The sequence below is a fragment of the Anarhichas minor genome, unplaced genomic scaffold (assembly GCF_050575085.1).
Source record: "Anarhichas minor isolate MPS153535 unplaced genomic scaffold, ASM5057508v1 ptg000007l, whole genome shotgun sequence".
Taxonomy (NCBI): domain Eukaryota; kingdom Metazoa; phylum Chordata; class Actinopteri; order Perciformes; family Anarhichadidae; genus Anarhichas; species Anarhichas minor.
In genome coordinates this window covers 3,019,452-3,044,715 of record NW_027466453.1, presented here as the reverse complement: position 1 = coordinate 3,044,715, position 25,264 = coordinate 3,019,452, and the positions used below count along the sequence as shown (strand labels likewise).

The window sequence follows — 25,264 nt, the reverse complement described above, 5'->3', positions numbered from 1 at the left end:
TATTTTTGTATTGACGTTTTATTTCTCAACGTTGGTTCAAAATGGATTTGGGGAAAAAGCTTTGCGAGGACCGACACAAAACCTGACGTTTTCTTCCTGTAGGGACTGTTGAAATGAACTGGACGTGACATCGTGTCTTTTCTGGCCCTTTTCAGACATATATTACTGTTAATGTATTTTTTTGTCATTCAAACATAAGGAAAAAAGTGATAATTTTGTATTCATTATTTATTATGTATTTCTCAAGCCACTATGAGTATCAAATCGCTCTTACATGGCAAAAAAATGATCTTTCAAGGCCAAAAGTAAAAAGTACGATGGTGCAAAATATTAAAAATAATTGCGGTGCTAGGGGAGGTGAGTAATATTTTGAGAAAAAAACATTCCTGAGATTAAAGTCACAAATCTACGACAGAAAACGTGGATGTTCTCTGAGATCAAAGTGGTAAAATGATGTGCCTCATAACATGAACAGGGATCTTCAGTGAGAACAGACTGTGTCATCTATTTAATAAAGGATATCTCAACCGAAATGACAACAGGTACAGTTTAATATGTCCAGTCCCTTTTTCTTTCTTTTCTTTTTTCAAATAATAGCAGGGCTATACTATCGGAGGGTTCAATTTATATTGTGGGGCATTTCCCAAAAGATGGGACATTACAGAAATGTGCAATGTGTGCAAGATGTGGCACTTTTATAGACTATCAAATGATGTGTCATCGGAGACAAATCACCTCCTGTCTTAATTTACATATAGGTTACAGTTATGTCTAAAGCAACGCGAGTGACCCGCTAATGTTTACTTACGGTCTAACTGACGCATTTGAATTAGTGTCGCCGTCAAATACTTGCATATATATATATATATATACTGTATATATACACGTATAGAGACCAATTTTGGAAAAGTTACCAATCGACATAATTCATGTTCGTAAATAAATTGGTGCTATTTTTCAGCATTTCGACTCTGATATTTTAAAGGGTGTGATGTAATGTCTTCAGTTCCCACTTAGGAAATGGCTGACGGCAAAATAAAGCGGTAAAATATTCTAAATATAGCATACAAACCTTAACTGATTTTGATATTTTTAGGTATACATTTTTCTGCGGCAGTACCTCGCTTTGCTCCTGTGCTGGTCCTCCCGTCTATGTATAAGTACCTCATACAACCCCACTTCAAAAAACATCTGAACTGTCCCTTTAAGCCTGGGGCCAGACTACACAACCGTGCTGAAGGGACACTGTTCACCCCAGGCGATGAGGAGGGATCACACACTCTGATCCGGGACTGAGAAACAGTTTTCACTTTTGTAACTGGAATCGCTAAATAACTGCTAGTACAGAAGACGCAGCTTAAATTCACATTAAGAAAATATATACATTATATTTATTTATTTCCAAAAACAAAATCCTCACCAGCACTTTGGGGAGAAGGAATGGTTCAGTCCGCCGATGCCGGGCTCTTTCTTATTGAGAAGGAACTCCTGCAGCTTCAGCTTCACCTCTGTACTGGCGATGGCACCTTCAGGGGAAACAAAGCACATCACAAGAGAGTGAGGGGCGGTGGGGCGGGGGGGCTTCGGCGTCTCTGTGCCGACGTCTCGTGGGTGGACAGCGGTGGCGGCGTCACCTACTCTCTTTGCCCTTCTCCTTGTTCCTCAGCAGCAGCAGCTGCTGCTCCAGCCGGTGCTTCTCCTGCTCCTCGTGCCTCTGCTGCTCCAGCTTCCTCTTCTGCTCCAGCTCCTGCTGCCGCTTCGCCGCCAACAGCTCCTGTTGTTGCTTGCACACACACACATGCACACGCACCCACACACACATTCACATTTTACTGAAGTGACGAGGAGAGAGGGGGGTTGTCGGGGAGCGACCGAAACGCGCGGATGCCTACCTTCAGGTGCTCCTGCAGCTGGACCTCATGTTGCCTCGTGAGCACTTCGTGTTTCTTCTGGAACTCCGCGAACAGCAGCTGTTTCTGGAGCTCCTGCTGCTGCTTGAGGAGCACCAGTTCCTGCTGGAGCTGCTGCTCCCTCATGGCCGTGTCCACCGCCGCCGCTGCACCCCCAGACAGAGACCCCACCCTGGGCTCGGTCCGCAGATCCACTGGGCCTCCTCCTCCTCCTCCTGGGCCTTCTCCTGGACCCCCACCTGGAAAAAAAGACGAGAGGTCGTCTTTATTTATCCTGATCACGTTGTTCTGTTTGCTTACTTCACTTTGTGTTCATATATCGGTGGAGTTCCCCTTTAAGGAACTCTTGACTCCCTACTCACCTCCTTCTCCGCCTCCTCCTCTCTGCTCGCCTGCTGTTCCGACTGGGCTCTGCATGCCCGATGGGAGGCTGCTCTTCACCTCCACCACTGTGGGACGGACAAACAGAGAGAGAGACAGACCGATTGATTAGTCCGGACAATGTTGTCAGACTATTACATCACTCGATCCACACGCACACACACACACACAGGCAGTTCCCGTTTCATTCAGATGAGATGTGATAGCGTTGTAAGAGAAGAAGAACCCAACGTGCTGCCACCCTAAAAATAGCCACAAGACGAACATTAGCCTAGCATTGATTTAGATTCACCCAAGTGTTACTATTAGCAACACTCGGCTTTAGCTAATCCAATATTCAGCGTGGCTAGGCTAAACCAGGCGGGAACCTCCGCTTCTAAAAAAAGTGACACCAATGCAATAGTGCCTTAAATCTGCATTCTCTCTACTGACCAGCAGGGGGCGACTCCTCCGGTTGCAAAAAGAAGTCAGATTATATAGAAGTCTGTGAGAAAATGACTCTAATTCTCACTTGATTTATTACCTCAGTAAACATTGTAAACATGAGTTTATGATCTCAATCTCTAGTTTCAAGTCTTCTTCAATACAGCATGATGTTCATTTAGTAAATGATGATCCATTTAGAGTCACATAGACCATAAAGCAGAGTATGCTTTAGGGCGGGATTACTTTGTTATTGACAGGTCGCTACCAGAGCCGTATACGGCGTCTCTACGTTACTCCGTCACTCTTCCACAGTCCAAATATGGTCAGTTCTGTTGCCTGGTTGCAAAAAAACAAGATGGCGACCGCCAAAAAGCCAAATTTCAGGCTCGAAAACCGCAATCCACAAACCAATGGGTGACGTCACGACGACTACGTCCACTTCTATTATGCAGTCTATGGGCTAATCTAGTGGTTCTCAAAGTGGGGTCAGTGGCACTTTGTCGGGGGGTTTGCTAAATAATTTGCTATGAATTATAAAATTGTGCTGTATTATTAAAACTGTGCACATCTACCATTTGTGCCAATAAAACAAGCATATAGTCTCCATTACGCCCACTCACGTTAGCTTTGGACCAACAGAAACTCCGCTGTGATTGTGACACGCAGCAGTAAGTTCATTATTTTTAAGTTGAAGCACTTACAGAATGTCAGCTGCAGACGAGATAGTTTAAACATCTGGATTTATTTGGACTATGCTGGTCCTGCTACTGTTGGGCTATAAATGCTGTCAAGATGAGTCCAAATGCAATATAAATAAAAACAACCTCTTTTTAAAGTGGCAATCTTCAAGATTCTCATTCCGATAAATGTTTGTTTAGTCACTCATCTATTGCTGGAGGAGGTAACACAATGGTGAGGAAAGTATTGCAAGATTTATATATTTGCTGTATTACCAACTGTGGCGACATGCCCGGGGAAAAAATGCTGTATTACAGTTTTCTTTGAACTATGCACCCAATTCTGAGAAATAGCATGTTCGTATGGAATTTTTCGGAAGCAGCCCAAGACTCCAGACTGCAATACTCCATTGTTTTCATTCAAATACAAATTGGGACTGAAATCTTAAGGATCGACGCTTTAAAAAGGTACACAAGTTGCATATTTCCCGTGGGACTAATAAAAGATTACATTAATGCATCTTATCAGAACATGATTCAAATTGAAATGTCTGTCCGTTTATCACCATGAAGTATTACTTATAGTTGGTAAGTTTTATAATACGAGTAGTTCCAATAGCATCTAACAGTACAAACGCTAGTAAGCATACGCATAATAGGTGTTATGATTAAGAGGGGGGGGGGGGGTGTTCTCCTCTTTAAGGGTCCCTGGCCCAAAGATGTTAGAGAGCCACAGGGCTAAAGGACACTGAGGTAAATGTTAACATGTGTCAGAGAAGCCTGCTGTCATCTGTAGCTGAAAGTTGCTCGGTGTTGCGCCGTCTGGTGCTGATCTGGATTTGGGGGTCGACACTCGAGCTAATCAGCGTGACGGATTGAAATGGATTTCCTGCAGCGGGCGCCAGAGTAGCGCTGGCTGACCTTTTGGAGCTCGTGAAACGAAATGACGCGGGAAAGACGCGATCGTTTCAAATCTTCATCGACTTCATTGAAGCTTTCGACCCATGAAGTGTAGCGTTTCGGGGGGGGGGGGGGTCCTGCTTTTGTGTGGACACCTGCAGGTTAAGTGGGTGTATTTGGTAGACGGTGAATTCAAAAAAGATACGGTATGTTTTGGAACTTGAATATGGACTATTGTTTGCATATTTGATTATATTTTGTATCATGTATAATGCAGGATTCTCTGTATGTCTCCATTGTGATGCATGCTTCATTTTTTCTTTCATTAATTCATTAATTTTGTTGCGCTGACTTCTTCACCACGCACACTTTTTCTATCTACCTTTATGAAGGTTATAGTTTCTTCATTGCACCACACAAAACCCTGTCTCTTCAGTGGACGTTTAAATCCACACAATTATGATATTATAATTTCGATTTTTATCGATACACAAATTTTTCAAACTCTACAAAGCTCTATTTTTCCCCGCTCAGATTTTTGTTACATAATAGAAAATGCATATAAGATAAGACAAGAAGATAAGAGAGAAATGCATTAATCCCGAAGGAAATTCTTGTGCCAGAGTTTCATAAAAGATTTCAACAGAAGAATAGCAAAAAAAAACAATAGAGTAGAAATATAAACACATACGAACAATAGAATAACAATAACTAAGTGTAAAAGAAATAATACCGACACCATTGGAAAAATAGAACACAATAGCAATAAGAGTACGGTCAAATAAAGTAAAAAATTCAACTACAATACAAAAAGTTAAATACAACAACAAAGAAGAGTAAAAAATATAAAGTGTATAAGAAGTGATACTAACACCTGTGCCTGATGGAAACTAAAATAGAAAAGCAATATTAAGCATGATGTTGGATGGAAACACACTTTCTGTGTGCGGTTGTTTAGCTTTTTACGGCATCAGTGTATGTGTAGCTACAATGCTAGCACTCAGATAGGAAGCTCCCCTATCAGCTTAGCTGCAATATGTTAGCACACTGCCTGATAGACAGACGGGGGGGGGGGAGATGTGTGTGTGTGTGGGTGGGCGGGGGGGGTTCTTGGAATCCCATCGACATGCCCTTGAGCAGGGCAGTGACCCCGACCTGTGCCGGCCGACTACGCTCTCCTGGCCTCGGCTAACCAATCCCCCCCCTGCTATTAGATCAGTGTCGGGATGTCAGGAGGATGTTACCCGTCTGCTCGCCAAGGAGGAAATCCAATCAGGAATTACCTACTGTGTAGTCTGACCTACGACCTTTACATACGGAGGCATCCTGTTGCTTTGGCGCATCCCTATACTTTCTGCTCCTGCGTCCCACGTGGGTCCAAAAGCTGATCAAAACATCGACACCCGCAATTAGGCCGACCTCATTAGCCCCGTGAGGGGAGGATTGTGACGACAATCTGACCTCTGACCTCAGAGAGAGAAACACGTACTAATCAAATCCCTCATCACAGCTTATTTCTGTCTACATCTTGCAGAATGAAGCGACTACATTCCTCTTACTTACACACACACACACACACGTTCGACAAAGCAGCACAGGTTTTTTTGGTTCGTAACCGTTTGGTTGGTTCAGTCACTGCGGCCGTTTCCAGAAAAAAAAGTTTTTAAAAAGTCCCAAAACTGAGAGTAGAGGATAAATAAGTCATCACCTTCACACTTAACACGTGGTGTCTGTATTGTGCTTTACAATAGTTGATTCTAGTAGTTGCCAAATATCCATTTATTTTGTCTTATAGGGAAATAAAAATGTGCAGACTCCTTACTCAAACTGTCTTTGTGTGTGTGTGTGTGTGTGTGTGTGTGTGTGTGTGTGTGTGGGTGTGTGTGTGTGTGTGTGTGTGTGTGTGTGTGTGCGTGTGTGTGTGTGTGTGTCTGTGTGCAGCCACTCACATCTAAATTACCTAAACAAATATTCTGGCGTTTCACTGTGACGCACGTGTCTCCCCTTTCCACTACAGCACACACACTGTCCCTGTGTGTGTGTGTGTGTGTGTCTGTGTGTGTGTGTGTGTGTGTGTGTACATACGCGCAATGGTCCGTTTTGGCAAGAGAGCAGCATTCCACAGCAGCCAGTGTCTGACGTCAAACCGAATACATTTATAGTCTGGTAAACACACGCACGCACACACATACACACACACGCGCACTTGACGCGCTGTCTGACAAAGAGGCAACGTTTCAGTCAATCATGTCGGGATCTAACCGACTGAAGCTCGCTGCAGTTACACATTCCAGCGCCCGGGGCGGGACGCAGTGGAGAGAATGAAAGACGGACTCAGTTTGTCCACAGCCAGTGAATCCTGGTACAAACAGATTTTATTATTCCGTTGGTGCTAATATGACTCAAAACTCAAAATCATGACGCATTTTCGCATAGTTAGCTAAAACTGATGAAGACTAATAAGGAAGCACAGATTATAATATATGAGTGGACTTCCTCCTTGAACTGCTACCAACACTTCTGCAACAATCATTTCTATTTGTAATCAATTTGACACCGGCGACGGACCCCTGTTGACTCCCCGGGTTGCAGCTCCGTCCAAGACTTTCAGTAACTTATTTTTTCATGTTCCAACTTCTGCCTTAGACAGGAACGCTACCGCTACTTTTATGGGTCCACTAAGTTTGGAATACACTCAAGAAGAAGAAGTTAACGACCAGAACAAAAGGAAAGCGGTCCACCTAAAAACACTGAAACTGATCTCAGCAATGAACTAAGCCAGGAAGATTGGGAACTTAACAAAAACACAACTGGTCTAGCAGCTAACCGGATGTCGTTTTAACCTAAATCTTGACTTTGCTCTTTTATCCGTTTCTTCTGATTACGTTAACCATGTATAGCCATCGTCTGTCTGTCACAAAGATGCTGCACCGAGTGCTGATTGTGAAAAACTGGTTCATAAAGACAGAAGACAGAGGTGTGTAGTTTGATGTCCAGTTCAGAGGACTTTTCACTCTTTGTACCCCTGTTTCTCTGATCTCACACAGCTGCTGCTGGGAGGTATTTCTGGAAACCAATATTCGTCTTTTCACTTCTCTCTCTCTCTCTCTCTCCCTCCCTCCCTCCCCCCGCCACCCCCTTGTCTTGTTCGGTCTGCGCCGCTAAAAGAAAATAGGCACTATGACACCAGCCCTGCAAAACACTAAAAAAAGCCAGAGGAGGGAGAGAGAGAGAGAGAGAGAGAGAGAGAGAGACAGAGAGAGAGGCGAAAATAGTATAATGACCGTGTGTACTTTCGACAAATTAGAAGCTTAGAGAGAAAGAGAGAGAGGGGGGAGTCACATGTGTGGTGTTGCCATAGAGACTGCTGGGTGGGTCAGAAGTATTATGGGCTGGCAGACTGTAGGTCATCCAAAGAGGATGCTGTCTGTGGTGTTATACACCGGGCTTCTGACAACAATTGTGGCCGCTGGCCGTTTATTTTTACTTCTTTTGGAGCCAAGCAATCGAATCAGTGCACAGGCGCTCGCCGACTTCACGCTAAACGCATAAGCCTGTTAAAGTCTGAACACAAACACACACCAAAAAAAAGAAGATTAGCGCGGAAGTACGTCCTGCTTGGAACTTAACAACCTGCTGGTTCGAGCGCAGGGCTCACCTCGCTTTGGCAGCCGAGACCCATTGGGCAGGCTCCTCAGGTTGAATACCGACAACGAGACATTGGTCTCTCTTTGCTCCCACTCTTAGATGTGCGTTCAGCATCGGAGCCATCACTTAAATGGGACTAAAAATAAAGATAACGGTAGTGTCCTCGCGCCGTCCGTGTTAAAAATAAACTCTTCTTCAGAAAGGTTCCCAAACAAAGGTCATCCATCCACGCTGCCTACACCGACACGGAGCTGTGGATGGAACTTTGCAGGGGAATCACGAGAGAGTGTGATTTATGGAGCAGCGCCCGTGGCATTCATGCTCCTAAAAAGAATAAAAAATACAAAAAGTGAAGACGAGACGTTACTGTGCTTCAAGGATCTGCTCTTTGCCTTGAACGTCTTGAGTGATTCCTTGATATGCCTTTCTGTTGCATTTATATTTGGAATTAGAAATGATTGAGTTATTTTCTTTGTATGTCCACGGGGTTTGTGAATGGATAGATGAGTGGGTCAGTAAATATAGTATCATGAGATTTTTGAGATGGGATTTTGTGGCTATTATTCTTATTATTCTTTCATATTCATGCTTTCGGCTTTGGAACTACATTTCCTATAATGAAGGGGTTTTAGGGGATGTAAACAGGAAGTGTTCTGTTGCCTTGGAGTCAGTGAGTTAGCTGTGGGCTACAACTTTTTTTTTTTTTATTACATTTTGTTACATTTGTTTACATTTTGGTAAATTGGCAGTAAAATACTCATTGCAAGTATTTTCATACCGGCGTTGATGGGAATTTGCGGCAGCGTGAAGACTTTTTCAATAAGAAGGTTTGAAGCGGTTGGCGTAGGCAGAGGACCAACTACCAGGACCCTACTGACCCGGAGCAGCATCTGGCGGTCTGAGGTCAATTGTTGCACAGCCTGAAGCTACTGTGGGCTATTTTATTGAGTGAATTTAGAGTTCCCTCTGATAAACAGTAACGCTGTGTTTATGTCAAGGGCTTTTATTGTGAAAGGCAAGAGCGGAAAGAGTGGATCTGGTCCGCACTGCCTTTGTCATGGTTGAAAAGAGTAATAAGGTTTGCCGCTTCAGTTCGGACTACGGGGCCTCTGTGTTGTTGTCTACTGTAGAGTATGTTTTTAATAAGTCCGTTCTGAATAAGTCCGTTCCGCACAACGTGATTGGTTGATTGGTCGCGGTGAGAAAGCTGCAAAAAATGTAACTGTTTTTTGCTGCGTAATATTCGCAGTCTGTGTTAAAGTACTCATTACGAAAATAACAGATCACAAAAAATATATCAAAATAAAATACATTTGAATCGCACAAAAAAAAACGCACACAGTGCAAAAATGTGTTAAGCTATTATCGATTCCTGTTTGCCAATGATTGTACGGACAGCTATCACTTGATTACTTTGACACTGAAGAAAAATCTGTGATTCTCAGGCAAGTCCTCAGCAGATTCATAGAAGTTTATGGACATCACAGGTGATGAGATCCACGGAAAGTGGAAGTCGATTCTATTTAAGAACAAAAAACGTGTGTGAACATTGACTGAGTTATGACTCTGAGAAGCAGCACAAACTGTGAAGCAAAAGGCAGCAATGGTTGCCTCAAACGGCTGACCGTGTTGATAAAACCATGATAACTAACTTAACTAACACCCGAACACACCTGACAGCTTCTGTGATCCACCAACACATAGTATGGAAAGGGTAGCAAAAGCCTTTCCTTTGAAAAAAACAACAACAACAAACAAAGTATTCACCAGACGTTATAAATTACACTTTTCACATTCAGATCCAAACCTTTAGTCCGATGCCCCATCAAAACCTCCAGCACACAGCAGCCCCCCCCCTCCCCTCCCCTCCCCATCTTCTCCTTTCCCAGATGATGACTCACCGGCGGTGGGCATGGCCGTGCTGGAGCCCCGGTTGCCAGTCAGGAGCTCCAGAGGCTGGTGGTGGCTGTCTGTGCTGGCAGAGGAAAAACAGGACTCCGTTTCATAGATTGTCTGCAACATGGCGCACAATCCTGACACCGTGGGATGCAACAGCATGCCAATACGAGAGGCGGCGCTCGATTTTTGTCACAAACGAGAAAAAAATAAGGCCCGGTCAGTTCGTCTTCCGAGGTATCGGCATGGTTCAGGTTAGGATTCAGGGCGCTAGAGACAGTGGGGAAGGGGGGACACAAATGTTGAAAGATGCTGTCAAAAGGTATTAAATCGTGGATTAATCGTTCCAGGATGGAATAAATAATCGGTTACTTCGAAACTGAAAACTTCAAAATGTTTTGTGCTTCTATTGCAAAATGATCTGAATGAAAAAGCACAGCGAATTCCATCAACAACTCCCCCATAAAACTCCTCTCTGCTTTTATTGTGTAATCCAGCAAACATATCCTGTTCAGGCTGCAGTCTCAGTGGGGTTTTTGCAGGTAGCCTCTGCCTTTCATTTCTTCTTTAAAATCCTCCTTTTGTTTTTTTTTAACTGTTGCAGCCCTGGCTGCAGGTCCAAAGAAATCCCCCTTCCTCCTCTGCTTGGCTTTGAGGAATGAAACCAAATTTAGGAAGTGCAGACTTGACCTGAAATGTGACTTCTCTGGTCAGCTGGTCTTGTCGACATCACCTGCAGTCCTGACACGCTGCTGGTTCCCCCGAAAACAGTGACGGTGGCTGGCGTGTTGCGGATGGAAGAAAAAAAAAAGTTTCCTCCGGTGCACCGAGTCTCCACCGACCAAACCGAAGAGGCAAAAGCAAGACCAGGGGGGGTGATCGACGAAATCCCCTCGCCGTGTGGAACCGTGCATTTCCCACAAGCCGGGGAGTGATGGGAGGGATCGGGCGCTGCAGCCTCTTTTGCTTCCTTCTCACCCGCAAGCTAACGGCACAACACGAAATACAGAGAGGAGAGGAGGAGAAGCAGAATTCCCCTGCTCGGCTGCATCAAAGGATCCTCATGCCACTCTCCTCCTGGCCGACGTGAGAGAGAGGAGAGGAGGAGGAGGAGGAAGAGGAGGAGGAGGAGGAGAGGCGAGGACGTAAATAGCTTTGGGAGAGTGCTCCCCGAGGTTCCATGCTTCCAAAATTAGAAACGAAGCGCTGAGAGAATGACAGAGAGAGAGAGAGTGAGAGAGAGAGAGGGAAATGGAAGGGAGGGAGAGGGAGTGTAATAAAAAATAAAAAAGAGAAGAGAAGAGGAATTGTGAGGAGAGGAGGACGAGTAGGCGAGTTAGAATCCTCCCCAGAAAAACAGCAAGGGACCACACGTTGTCTTCTTATCCCCGGCTTTGAAAAAAGAGGGGGGGGGGGGGGGGGGGGCAGTCGAGCTTTGAGCAGCGACCAGAAACAGCTGCTGGTCAGACGGCTAATATTCACTGTCTGAGAGTCAGAGTGTGAGTGTGTGACGCTCTTTGAGCTGCTGAATGAACGTTGAAGAGAGAGGGAGGGACAGAGAGAGAGAAAGGAGGAGGGCAAAAGTGGATCACTGGGTGGAAAGGAAGTTGGACGGATGAGGAGAAAGTCAACAACGGCTCGTTTCATACCAGAAGCCTCGCGACACACAGAAGGAGGAACACTCCCTCAATGTCCATCCCTCCCTTTTCACCTTCATTCATTCATTTTTTTTCTCTGTTGACTGTTTTGTGTCTGTTGTTAAAATGATTATGATTTTTTTTTTAAAGATTAAAAAGGACATGCAGGGGGGAGAGAAGGGAGGAGAATAGACGCATTTACCAACACAGGAGATGAGGGGGGGGGGGGGGGGGGGGGGCAGGCTGTAGCTGAAAATAGCCTGGCAGGGAGGAGGAGGAGCTAGAGATAAAAATAGAGACAGAGAGAGAGAAAGAGAGCGAGGGAGGGAGCACTAAGCCTACAGCTCTGGGGTGGGGTGGGGCGGTGGGGGAGGCACTCGGCGCTGTCATGTTCCCGCACCGCGGGACTGTGACCTCTTCCTCCTCTTGATTTTGTGTTGATGCTAGCTAGTCCTGTACGGTGAGATGCAACAGCCATGCCGTGGTTCCTTTTTTTTTTTAAATATTCACCGTGCCAGCATTGTCACACTATAGGGACGGAACTCTTGGATAAATTTGGTGATAATTTGACTTGTAATCTAGCGCCACCAGCAGGTCAATGTTTTTCACTTACTTTGACATGTGTCAACATCTACTTGATAGACTGGCACTAAATTTAGCCAAGAAGCTCGTGGTCCCCAGTGGATGACTCCTGACTTTGTCGGTGATCCTCAACCATCCAGCATCATCATTGAGTCAAATCTTATATTCCGATACTTCAGACTGACTAACACTAAGATGAATTGATGATGGCCATGAAGCTTTGTACACACATTCATGGTCCCCAGATCCAGAATCCTGATGACTTGGGAGGTCCCCTGACTTTTCCTGTGACATTTCATCTAATCTGTAATCTAGCAGGTCAATTATTAATCAAAATGTGTCAACATCTACTCGATGGATCCAGAATTCTGATGACTTTAGGTGAAAACGCAACGTTTTACAAATGTTTATCTCCTTCCAACCTCTCAGGTAACGAGTATCACTATTACACAGCGTTTAACCAGGACTAGCTCCAAGCTCAGAAAACCAGCCAAGAAATGACGAAAATCTGAAAAGCGGCATGAGAGTCTACGGAGCAGAGCCGGATAGTTGCCGGACTCTTGTCGCAGATGTCCGATGCAACGCTACAATTGGCACGTCTGCGTTCGAGGGGTGGGACTAATCTAGTGTTTAATCAATGCAAAATATGTAAAACCTCGGGCTGAATGATTTTGGAAAAATATCGAACCGAGATTATTTTGACTGATATTGCAAATGCGATATGAATAATAATATTTACATCATTATTCAGATTTTCATTGAAAAATATATCAAAATTATTATGGTGCGATTTCTTCCGGGGATCTGTACCAAACAAAGGATTATCCTTAAGTCTGTAATGTGATGTGAAGGCCAGGACATCTCTGCAGCACCACAATATTTGATCTAAAATGATATATTGAGACATATTTAAAATTTTTTGCGCAATTTCGATAAAAATTCAGATGAATTGTGCAGCCCTAGTAAAAACCAAAGTCAAGACCCCCCCATCAGAAACTGTGCCTGGCCAAGAAACAATCCAACACCTGACCCCCAGGAAAACCACAATGGGTTGTTTTTACACAAATGTCACTGACGGAGAATCAAGAAATTGTGTTTTTATAACCAAAAAGCTGCACTGCTCACTTTTTCTCACTCGGCTGTCGTCGGGTATTATTAATTGAAACAGCTCGCTGCTATTTATAGTATTTGTTTGTTCCATTCAGTGGCTCAGTCCTGAGTGACGCTGTGCTTTAAGGAACAGATTCCAGTGTTTTAACGTGTGTGACGCTGTTGTCGCTGACTGCTGGAAAGATTCCAGAAAAAAAGAAAAAAAAAAAACACAGGATCAGGACAAATGAGCTCATATATTAAAAATAAATGGTCCCAGTACAGATCCAGCGGATCAGCTCAGGTCAATTCTGATCATTTCGACAAGAAGGATGTATTTAACACCTCTGTATTCCTCAGCTTCTCAGCTCTGGCGTCATCGTCGCCGCTGTGACGAGTTTCCTTTTTCGCTCCAGGAAGAAGAATATTTAAGCCATTCTATCATCACCTTCATCCCACCTCCTCCTCGTCCCCACCTCCTGTGTTAAACAGCTACGTGTCCCTCGAGCAGACTAAGGGCTGCCTCGGAGTGACTCACAAGCACAGAGAGACGAATACATGGAAAGAGGAGGAAATGTAAAGGCTGATAAACGGAGTTCTCCGTTGTTTTTACATTGACTTGAGCTGCTGCAACGGTTATATATTAAAGACTCGCTCTGCTGTCTTACGTCGCCCTTTCACATCACTTTGGCAGCAGGAGAGAGACGGAGAGAGATGGCACTGACCGGGCAACATGTCTCCCATCTTAATGGTCTAAACACATCGCTAAAGGTGTGTGTGTGTGTGTGTGTGTGTGTGTGTGTGTGTGTGTGTGTACTGCAGTAGCTCAGCAGATGACTCATCTCTGCGTTTCTATTTGAGGCGCATCAACCCCTGGAGTCACATTGCTGTCTGTGTGTGTGTTTCTGTGGGTGTGTGTGTGTGTCTGTGTGTGAGTGTGCGAGCGTTATGTACTACATCTGTATCCATGACAACCGCGTTACAGTCAAGTCAGTCGATCAGTCACTCAAGCCGAGACAAAAAGTGTCAAGAAATACCAACGGAAGGGCCGCACAGGTGTCTTGACTGTCTGCTACCAAAAAATGCATTCGTCTGCCATCCAACTAACACACTAATACAGTAAATAATACGCACATTACCTGCTGAGAAAAAAATGGCCGCATCTCACATCAGTTAACAATGTTGAATGTAACCACCGGTCCTCTGTATCACAGATTTTAATCAAACTGCAGTCAGTGCACATAACACATCCATGGCTCAATACTGCTGCGCTATGTTTTTTTGGGGCATCCTGATCTATGAGAGCATCCTCCTAAATAATTGGATGTAGGTCTGGCTGATATGATATATATATAATATATATATATTATAAATATATATATATTCAAAACAATATAAGAATTTTGATGAAAATATTCTCTAATTATTATGGGTCTTAATGTCTGCCAACTGTCCTGTGAAATGCATTTATCAGCTGTTTTTTGATCCATATTACATTTTCTGTCCCCTAGGCCAGGCCTGTATTTGTTTATTTATTTTTCTCTTTAATTTTACTTGAAACCGTTATGTTCATTTTGCACTACAGTTCTGATTAAAATGAGAAATGCTCACACAGGAGACATACAAATATAGGCTTTACCATTTAGTTATTTCACATGGACTATATTGTGGTATATTGCTATCAAGATATGAAATTACCTTTATCGGGATAGAAGATTTTGGCCCTATCGCCCAGCCCTAATTGTATGTATAACATATTTGATGTGTGCCAAAACTTTGTACTCTGGTCCCAAGAGGATGAACCCTTTGGACTGTGACCATCCCCTGACTTTATATTTAGTGGATGGATTGCCATGAACGTTTTTTCTTACATTCATTTCCTCCTCAGAATAAATGGTAGTACATTTTCATCCAGCAGCAATATTGGGTCAAAATGTCGTCAAATATAAACATGACGAAATACTGTACCTGCAAAGCTACTGATATTCCCATGAGCCTCGGCTGTACTTTGTGTTAAGTGCTAGCTAGCATACCAAAATGCAAAACTAAGATGGTGACGATGGTAAACATTGTATCTGCAGCATGTTAGCATCCTCATTGTTAGCATGCTCATGTTAGAATTTAGCTTAAAGCACCATTGTGCCTATGTGCAGCCTCACAGAGCTGCTAGCGTGACTGTACACTCTAGTCCTTTTTTCTTCTTCTGACTGTACTGATTTTCTTTTACTGCGACTATATTCATTTCTGCAATAAAATATATATTTATTATTATTGATGGTTTTGGACACAGCTAATGCTATAATGCTGATGTTTAGCAGATAGAACGTTTACCACGTTAGACACCTTATTTTTGCGTGTTAGCATGCTAATATCGGCTAATTAGCACTAAACAGAAAGTGCAGGTGAAGCTGATGGCGATGCCATTAGTTTTGCAGGAATTTGGTCAGAGGGTCAACAAAGTTATTGAAATTCAACCTGTTGCCAAATCTATTGGCAATCAAGGCAAAAGTCATAGATATTTTAAACTGGACCAAAGTATACATTACATGAAGAGTTCGTATACTGAGCTGTTAGCTTAAAAAGGTTCCCTTTATAAAAATGTACTAAGCTGACAAGTGCAACAATAAAGTAACACAACTGAGTAATCCGACCCCGAGAGAGGCTCAAAGCTTGCATTGCTCATATGGATTCAATTGAGATATCAAAACTTTAACAAAACAGGAAATACAGAGGTAATGTGAAAGAATGTGAATAATAGAAACTCTTGATTAAAACAGAGACGAAGCAGAAAAACTAGAGATGCTCTCCAGTCGCAAAACCAGTCCCCGATGTCTTAGCTACCGCCACCGTTAAACTCAACACCAGCACAACCAGTCGGACACCGTTTCATTCGTTCAACCAGCATACGGCACAAAGGCACCGGTCTCTCTCCAGTTACAACGGCATTAACCACGGCAGCTCTTTGAGATAGGAAGACGGACTGATACGAGACTTACCTGAGGCGTGTGAGGAATTCATGAAGGTCGAACCTGGACCACCCTCCCCAATCCCTCCACTGTGTGCACGCGTGTGTTAAAGTGGGTCCTCTAAGTCGGCCATGTGTTGGGGGACAGACGACGGACGGGCAGACAGACGAATCAGGCTTTCCTCTCAATGTCGGCTTTTCTGCAAAAGAGAAAGTTACGTTTTTCAGCACTTGCTAGTCATTCTATTCATTGGTTGTCATTTTTTTCGGTTATTGTTTTGTCTGTCTATGTTGAAGCGGTGATAGGTGTTATATCAAGAGTTTTGAATGTGGTATCATTTTATTTAACCTTCCTAAAACGAAAAACACAAGAGCAAAAGTGTAAGGAATGGATTAGTGTATTCGACATGCATTTCTAACGTTAACCGCTAATTTATAGCTGCTGTAAGTTAGCAGCTAACTAACTGTAAGTTAGGAGCTAACATACTTAGCTAGCTTACTAACTACAGTAGTGACCTAACCCATCTGACCAAGGAGACGGGTCGAAGTCTTCAAATTAATTCCAGTTTGTCGTATTTTCGTCTCATCGTTCACATTGTGGAAGCTCGTCCGGGATGTCAGAGTTGAGGCTAACGTTAGCAGCTCTGTCCTGCTGTCTCTTGGATTTGGGTTAGCTTACACTCCCAGCAGCCCCAACCAAAGCAGCTATCTGAGATAGCATTTACGTTTTACCAATTACGTCAATTAGTCCTCATCCTAGAAGCCTTTTCCCCTGTTGTGTTAAAAGTGAAACGTACAGTTTCAAATACGAGAATAAATCCAACCTCTGTCTTGCTTGTTCAAGTATGTGAGCTAAGTAGCCAAATACTAATGAACATAAACTGGACTGCCGTTGAGCGAGAATGCGTTTCCACTAAAATGAGTTTACCGGTGGCTTCTCCTCCTCTGCGTCTATTTTTGTTTTAACATCGTACGAGGAAAGGATGGAGGAAGAAATGCGCTCAATAAATGACCAGCAGTCTGTGCAACAATTTCCTGGAGTCCAGTTGATAAGGTCGTTTACCAAATGCTCGGATCTTTCAGTCTGTCCAACTAGTACCTGCATTGCTACGGCATTCAGTTTCACTGCACTTTAGTTTCTTTATTGTCTCCGAATGAAGAGATTTTGACACGTCCCGGGAGAAAAGCCCTATTTTTCGACTTAACTTTCATATTTTGTAATCCTGGTCATGATTTATCTTGAGTGGTTTGTGAAAACCAAAAGACACAATTGTGTCATCACAAGACCTCCTTTGATGTTGAAGGTTATAGCAGAACTATCATTGAGAGCTACATAAGAGGCCTTTTGATTGTAATATCACATGAGAGCTAAATTGTGAGCTACAGTAGAACTCTAGTGACACCAGTGATGTCATAACTAGTGACGACAGGAGCTACAGTAGAGCTATCTAGTGGGCCACGGAGACATGATCAAATGGTTGGATTAAATTAAAATATCTAAATGTTATAAATATAAATATTTAAAAAACTAAGTAACTCACTCAGAGCATAATTCTTAATGACTAGTGACATTTGAATATCACCACGCCAATCACGACACATCATCAGCTAGAGACAAACGTGTTGCTTCTACTGTAAGCTAGCTAACGTTCCCTCGGATGCAGTGACACAAAATGGATCGGTTATGAAACAAAACAAAGTGATGTGGGAGACGACCCTGCGTCAATAAAAGCTCCTAAGTGCTTGGTGAGGAAATACGACCCTGAATACATTCAATTTGGATTCATAATGGCAGGCGGTGATGGGTGCAGCTGACAGAGGCTAAACACATGTTTATTTTTTCACCTTCATGTTCTAATTTCCTTATTTATGTGAGAAAGTGGTTCTCAGATTTTTGTTTTTAACAATCAGTAGTGGGCCTTAAGTGATAAGAAGGTGAATAACCCCTGTTATAAAGTGAATAATGTATGTTTTGAATGTAGTTTCTTTAATTTCTTATCTAATTTCTGTGTTTCATCCCTTTTTACTTTTTAGAATTGTATCCTATCTTGGGTTTTGTCTGCTTGTTTTTAGTTATAGTTATATATATATATATTTCCATGTAACTCAGAACTTCTGGCCTGAGCTCAACTTGCGTCTCACTGCTCTACATATCAGAGTGTTCCTGCATCTGTATGTCGTGTCCTGAAGCGACACTTGTGTTTGAACAGGAATTACACGGAATTAAAAAGAACACGCTGCACCCTGTTGCTCACCGAGGCTCCCCTGGTCCTCTGGCACCACCGACTGGTCATGTGCGGTGCAATCTATGTGTATAGAAGCATGAGAGAGAGCAAGAGAGGACCGTATGTGACAATAACTACTTGTACAGTGCAGTAAACTGGTCTAGCTGTATACAATCTAATGCGATCCAATACAACAGCCCCACAATCACTATTCAAATGCGGCATTTTTAGCAAAGTGATTCAATTCTATGGTGCCATTTGAAGCTGCAGTTGTGGCGGTATTTCTAATGTTGTGTCTCAGTCGTGTATGCGATGGTGTGAAGGTGAAAAAAACCATTTAAATTGAGTGCAACATAATCAATGACATACAACTCCTGAAAATATTCTTTCCTCAAATTTCAAGTAAAAAAAAAAAGAAAATTCGACATTAACGCAAAATGTCGCACCAGTAATTTGAATTTCCATTACATCCCACTTAATTAATTCCATACGTGCATCTGGGGAGGATTACGTTGCACATCACTACTTCACTGAAACTGAGATATGAGGCATAATATGTGGAAAATGAAAAAAAAAAAAAAATGAGAGAGAAGATTTTAAAGCAGACTTGTTACGACAGAGCTTCATAATTCTGGGTACTTTGCTGACCAGGAAGCGTATCCAAAAATAGAACCAGCTATCAGAACCCATCCGACACATCCACACTAGGTTGCATACCGGACTGTGATTGGTTTGCCGAACCAGATATAATGTCACAACTCATGCTCACTTTATGAACTAAGATTTAATATGAGCACAGAGAAGCTTTTGCCCCCTTCTGCTGATGAATGTGGGGTAAAAAATCCTTCTAACGTCAAAATATGCAAAGGTAACACTGAGTATTACCTCAGCAGGTTTTTATTATACCATTATTGAAATCACAGCATCTCTAAAATGACAGTTGGCAGCCAACCAAAAAAAAAAAAGACAAAGAACCTCATTAGGAAGATTGTACAAGTTCCTGCCATCGATTCGGCACTGTAAGGTAGCCTGAACAGGAAGAACTCCAGAGGAAACAACGCAGACCGTACTCGGGCCGTGGCATCAATCCAATTTTTGCCATTAAACGATCATCGTGCCACATTCCGTTTTTGCAACGGCCGCTCTCGTCTTGCTTTCTGTTACAAAAATCCAGCCCAACCTTTCCTTCAGGTGTGCTTTTGCAGTGTGGGAGGATCCCCCCCCCCCCCCCCCCTGTAGGAACTCTCCCCTGGACCTCCAGTAGCAGTTCTCACGTTCAACTTGGAAAGGCCAGAGGTGAAGGTGGCGCTTTACAGCATGCAGCGTTGACCTTTAAAATGTAGGCAACAGAACTCCTTCTTTCTAAATGCATGAGGTTTCAAAAGTCAACGAATAATCGTAATCTCAATACTGACCCGAAATGATGGTGCCTAGTCTGTGGTATAGTTTTCTTTACAGTTAAATCGGACGGTTATTGTCTTTGGTCTTTCTCCAATGAAAACAATAAAACAACACTGATGACAACTTCCTAAAGGCCAAGAGATTATTTTCTTGATCAATTGATGAGTTGTTTGCTCTATGAAATTTCATAAAATGGTGGAAAACAAATAGTCGATCAGTGTTTCCTCAAATGTCTTTTTTTTGTCCACAGCTGAAAGATATTCAGTTTATTGTCAGAAAGGAGTACAGAAACCAGAAAATATTCACATTTAAGAAGCTGGCATCAGACTTATTTTGAATCGATGAATCGATTTAAAAATAGTTTGTGATTAATTTAATAAGTGACAACTATTCGTTGCAGCTCTAAAGTTGATCGACACGAAATATCCCATAACAAATGATATCAAATATTAATTTCTGGGTTATTTCTGTCAGACAACACAATTGGAAGTCATTATCTTGGGCTCCAGGGAATCGAGACACTTTCCTTTATATTTCATGACATTTTATGAACCAAAACATTAATTAATTCCTCACTAATGCAAATACTCATTTAATGCAGCCCTGGTCTGGTTAGTTCTCAAGGTTAAAACCTAATATTTTAAACAGTTAAAGCACAACGAAAAAAAGTAACAGAAGCCAAACTGAAATCTACAATCTAAAATCCCAAACTAAATCAAAAACAATAAACGATTGCAACGCTTCTGAGCTATAATAAGCCCGGGTCCAACTGGTCCGTCTATTTTGGGGCTCACGCCGCCTTTACAGTATGCGCCCCCCCCCCCCCCAACTCCACAAAAAGAAGTCACAGGAAGTCCGTGTCCCGACAGGCACACTTGGCCGGGCGCCGTGTGTCGTCTGTCGGGGCAAAAGATAATGGGATGGAACGCTGCGGGTGAGTCTGTGCTTAGGTAGTGACGGTGACAAGACACACCTGCTGGCCAACGATACGCATTAACCTAATAACACACACACACAGAAAGAGAAAGCCTGTTTTAAAATAGAACACAGCAACATTTGAGTCCATTTTGGAAAAAATAAATAAAACAAATCAAGAAATATAAATCTCTCACTCTCCCTGCTGCCTCCTCTTCCTCTTCACACCGAAATATCCCAAAATACCTGGCCCCTCCCATTCTGGAGAGGAGCAGGAAGTGCTGCCTGGCAACCGGGGAGCTGGCTGCCGTGGCAACGCTCCACCTGAACACCTCTTCCCTAAACAAACAGCGAGCGGGACGTGGAGCCGTAGTCGGCCCCTCAGCAGTATTTGTTTATAGTCTGTATTCCTCGCTCGCTTTTTCCGTCGCACACAAATGTGCACACACCACACACACACACGCAGACACACACACACACACACACACCCACACACACACACACTCATCTGTTCAACCAGGCCTATAAGACAGCAGCTCTTTATCTCTCTCTTTCTCACCCTCTCTGCAGGCTCAAGGAGAAAGAAGACAAATACACATTGTCCAACACACACACACACACACAGTATCTGTCCTCACAGACGTGACATCAGGACTGCATGTGAACGATTACCGTTATATGCAGAGCTGCAAAGATCAGTCGATTGATCGGCAGAAAAATGTATCCACAACAGGAGCAACAAGACGATAAGACAATGGAGGAAAGCAGACATATTACTGAAGACGTTCTTTACTCGTCTTTCCCTCTGTGAATTATTTAGATGATCATTATTGTTTAAATGATAATAAAAAACAAAATGTGGCCACTTGAGGGCAGCAGAAACAAAAAGTTAAAACATTTTGGGGAGGAGATTAGATAAAATAATCCCTTATTAGTCCCACAGCGGGGAAATGTGCAGGATTACAGCAGCAGAGTGGACGGTGCAAACGAACAAACAAGAAACAAGTAGAAACACAAGATCAAAACAAGTACAATAAATACGTAATCACACAGTAAAGGTATAATAAACAAGTAAAAAAAGCGGTGAAACAAAAACTAAAATATGATCTAGTCGGACTGAATGGTTGTAAATATTGCACAGTAGATTGCATAGATTATTTATATTGCAGTGGATACATTGGATTTATATTATATTATATATATTTATGAAGACTGTTCCTGCTGTATTAACGTTGTATGTTGATTTTAACTGGTAAACAGTCTCAATGTAACACTGATGCCTATATGACCGATACTGTAAGTCAACGAGACCATCAGAGAGAAGATTGGCCTTTTTCTACGTAGCTATTCACCGGGTCGAAATCAAGACGAAATCATGCAGGTTTGCTAGAAAACTTCTTCAGCTTAGAATACAGATGAGGGGGGGGGGTCCTCCATCAGCGACCAGCACACTGACACATTGCATTCAAATTAGCACGAGAAGAACTGTAACCGCCACCTTCCCCTCAAGTTTCCTTGTCGAACGTAAACACTTGAGCACGAACTCTCGCGCACATATACAAACTCTCGCGAGAGTTTTACACAAGACGGATCCTTTCTACCCATAACCCGAAGGAAAAGCTAGCGGGTAGCATATCACGACTTTTTGTAAAACTACTATTAACAAGCAAAATAAATTTGACATATAACCCAGAATAGAATAGAATATAATAGGTATCATATAAAATCCAGACACTGAAGTTGAAAGTTGGTGGCATGGCCCTAAAGCTCTTATGTAACTAATGGAGTGACCTTTGACCCGTGAGGTTTGACCTCTGGGCTTTAGTAAAAATCTCTGTGCATGACAGAGTTGCAAATCCCTTTCCACCGCCCTTCCAACCAGAATGGATAATTCTGCCGGAATGAGTGCTAAAACCCGGAAATGAGTTCCCTCATCTCGAAGTCAATGGCTTTTATTTACGCCTGAAATATGGTATGTGGTTGACACAAGCTTAAGGGATGTTAACGTGTTGTTCTACAAGATAAAATATGCCGGCAGATATCCCACTCGTGAATTTTTGAAGTGTGTCATGTTTTAAAAAAGGCGGTCGCTAACAGGTGGCTGAACAAGACTACAAATCATCATCACCTCGCAAGATACTAGTCCGCCTTTAGCTGAGCGGTGGTGAAGCGAAGTCATGCGACCATGGCGTGGTTTGTTTACATCCTTTCCTTTGTTTTTACCGTTAGCTTTTTACTTCTGGCGATTGTAATTGCGCAAAACCCATTAAAGAGGTGTTCATTTTTTAAAGCAATCTTGGAGAACAGAATGTGTAATTATCACATGCTAAAATTTGCATCAATCAACTTGAAAAGGTGTGGCCTCTGACTGGCACAGGCTGTTACCCAGACTGGGGACTTTCATCATTAATCAATAAACAATCCATCACTGTGAATAAATTTGACACCGTGGGTAATCATTACCCAAGAACAAACAATGTTTTCGGGTGGGTCGCAACACGCTGACACGGTATTTACAGTACAAAGCATCCCGCGGAAAGCTTCCTAACCAACTATGGACGTCCAATTTTCTGGAGGAAGTGAAATGTTCAAAAATCCCTTGAGGCTGGCAACTTGCAGGATTTGCTGGGACATTTCCTAAATTCCCCTTCAGTGGCAGGCCAGGAAATGTAAACAGCGACTATTTCATCACCGTTACTTCTCTTTGAAAGCCAAAAAATGACAGATGTTGTCAACAGGTTTCATTCTCATACGCTATGGTGCCATCCGGCAGTCCACCTCTTTTGGAAGGAAGTTGCATCCTTCTTAAACTACCACCTTGAGGCAAAATCCTCGGTGACACTTCATGTATCTGTTAATGAAAATAAACAAACACTACTCAAGGCTACAACTGCGGTTGAGGGGACGATTGTCTGTCGGCGGAGGCCCCCTCGCTCCATTGCTATGGCTACAAGATTGTACAGGAGCATTTTGCAGGATATTCTAAATCCAAGCGGCAAACCGTACTTTGCACTGGCCAAATACAGCCGAGTCGTGACTGTAGATGTTTCTACAGCAGCAGCAGTGGCTGTAACTATACCTACCTTTTTGGGCCCATTTGTACCAGGCTGATTTTTTGACAATTATAGACATAAAAAACAAATACTTGAGAGTCAGCTATGCCCTGTTGCTCTCCAATTCACTATGCACAAGCGTAGGCTTGTGCATAGTCCACAACTGGCCTCTGGCCTACCCAGGTGGCATGTGTGCCAGGTAGCGTGACAGTTGATAATAATGAAGTTTGACAGCAACATGAACAACACCGTGCAAGATATACATTTCTAAACTTATGTTAGCGAGCAAAAGTTTGCCATATTTCATGCTGAGCATCAACGTGATCATTTTGGGGACAATGCAACTGCAAGCAGCCTCTGCAAAGTGTCAGACAGTTTTAAGAAGAGCAATGAGTGAGCAATGTACCCGTATGTCAGGTTCTATCTAATAAGGGGACCTCATTCATGAATGTAATTGTAGATTGGACAAGATAATACAGTACACAATACTAACGTTGTACGTATATTTTCTTATTACTGAGTTATGATACTCGCTGGTAGTAGCTGTTGTGTTGTTAGCTTGTTCGGTTGGTTGCACTACACCGGTCACTGCTAGCTTCTAGCCGTCCACTAACCATCCTGTAAGGAGTTAACTACTAACCGCTGTTTAACTTTTAATTGTTAGCTGTTAGTTGTGACGTTAGCTGCTAGCTGTGACGTAAACTCCCCGGGTCAATAACTGCCAGAACACAGGCAACTGTTGCGTGAACGCGAATAATGGCATTCCGTAAAGTGTTACCTGTTCAGTAACTTAGCTAGTTAGTTAGCTGTTGTGTCGGTCAGGTGCCCAGCGTGTGTCCTTTAGCTAGCCGTAAGTTAGCCGTGTGACAATTTGTTTCTAAGTTAGCCACTGTGTTATAACTGTAGTGCAGGCAATGGCTTAGGAAAAGCACAGAAAATGTCACCTTTCTCACTCTGCGACCGTTGCTTCGAAGACAAACCTTTAAAAACTGCCTGTCGGTATATCCCTTCGTGAACGGTCACACGCACGGACGCACGCTCTCTCGGTACCGTGGATGTCGGTGGGTCCTCCTGCTGGAACGCGTATTGGCGCAGAGGTCGCTTCTTCTCGGCTTTGGTTTCTCCGCCGAGGCTCGGTGTGTGTTCGCCCCCCGCCGTAGAGCTCCTCTGCGCTTTTATTTATACATTAAAACGTGTACTTCAACGAGCAGGACGTGTTTCGCCTCCTATCGTTTTAACCTCCTCCATATTTACAGTCTGCCTCTCTATCCCTCCCTCTCTCTCTTTTTTTTCTCTCTCTCTCTCTCTTCCACCACCAACAACAACATTATTGACGTCTTCCTCCTGCCACGTGACCAGTCTGCTGGGGCTAAAAATAGACCCAATAGAAACCTACGGAGGCAGACAGACATGGCAGAGACAGACAGGCAGACAGACTCAGTTTAGTTTGTCTCCTACTTCACCTTACTTTCCCTTGTTTCCTACTCATATTGTGCCTCAGTACACACTATAGAGTTGGTCTAGCTCAGGGGTGGGCAAACTTTTTAGCTCGGGGGCCA

The 25,264-nt window shown here is 43.1% G+C and overlaps 1 protein-coding gene across 10 annotated transcripts in view; it reads right to left on the bottom strand.

The window, feature by feature from the left end:
* The window catches only part of hdac5 (histone deacetylase 5), a 49,708-nt gene extending 24,660 nt beyond the window's left edge, over positions 1 to 25,048 (bottom strand). For 2 of the 10 annotated variants that reach the window (XR_012950116.1, XM_076082776.1), the window contains exons 1-8: positions 24,686 to 25,048; positions 16,143 to 16,311; positions 9,844 to 10,108; positions 9,616 to 9,672; positions 2,273 to 2,359; positions 1,893 to 2,149; positions 1,639 to 1,798; positions 1,421 to 1,526 (exon numbers count right to left, since the gene is read on the bottom strand). Coding sequence is in view for 9 of the 10 variants with exons in the window: in XM_076082776.1 (XP_075938891.1) it covers positions 1,421 to 1,526; positions 1,639 to 1,798; positions 1,893 to 2,149; positions 2,273 to 2,359; positions 9,616 to 9,672; positions 9,844 to 10,000 (824 nt within the window). In the remaining variant the exon portion in view is untranslated. Of the gene's footprint in view, positions 1 to 1,420; positions 1,527 to 1,638; positions 1,799 to 1,892; positions 2,150 to 2,272; positions 2,360 to 9,615; positions 9,673 to 9,843; positions 10,109 to 16,142; positions 16,312 to 24,649 lie in introns of all 10 variants that reach the window. The other 8 variants (XM_076082783.1, XM_076082794.1, XM_076082807.1 and 5 more) reach the window with 8 other exon arrangements.
* Between the last annotated feature and the right edge of the window lie 216 nt (positions 25,049 to 25,264).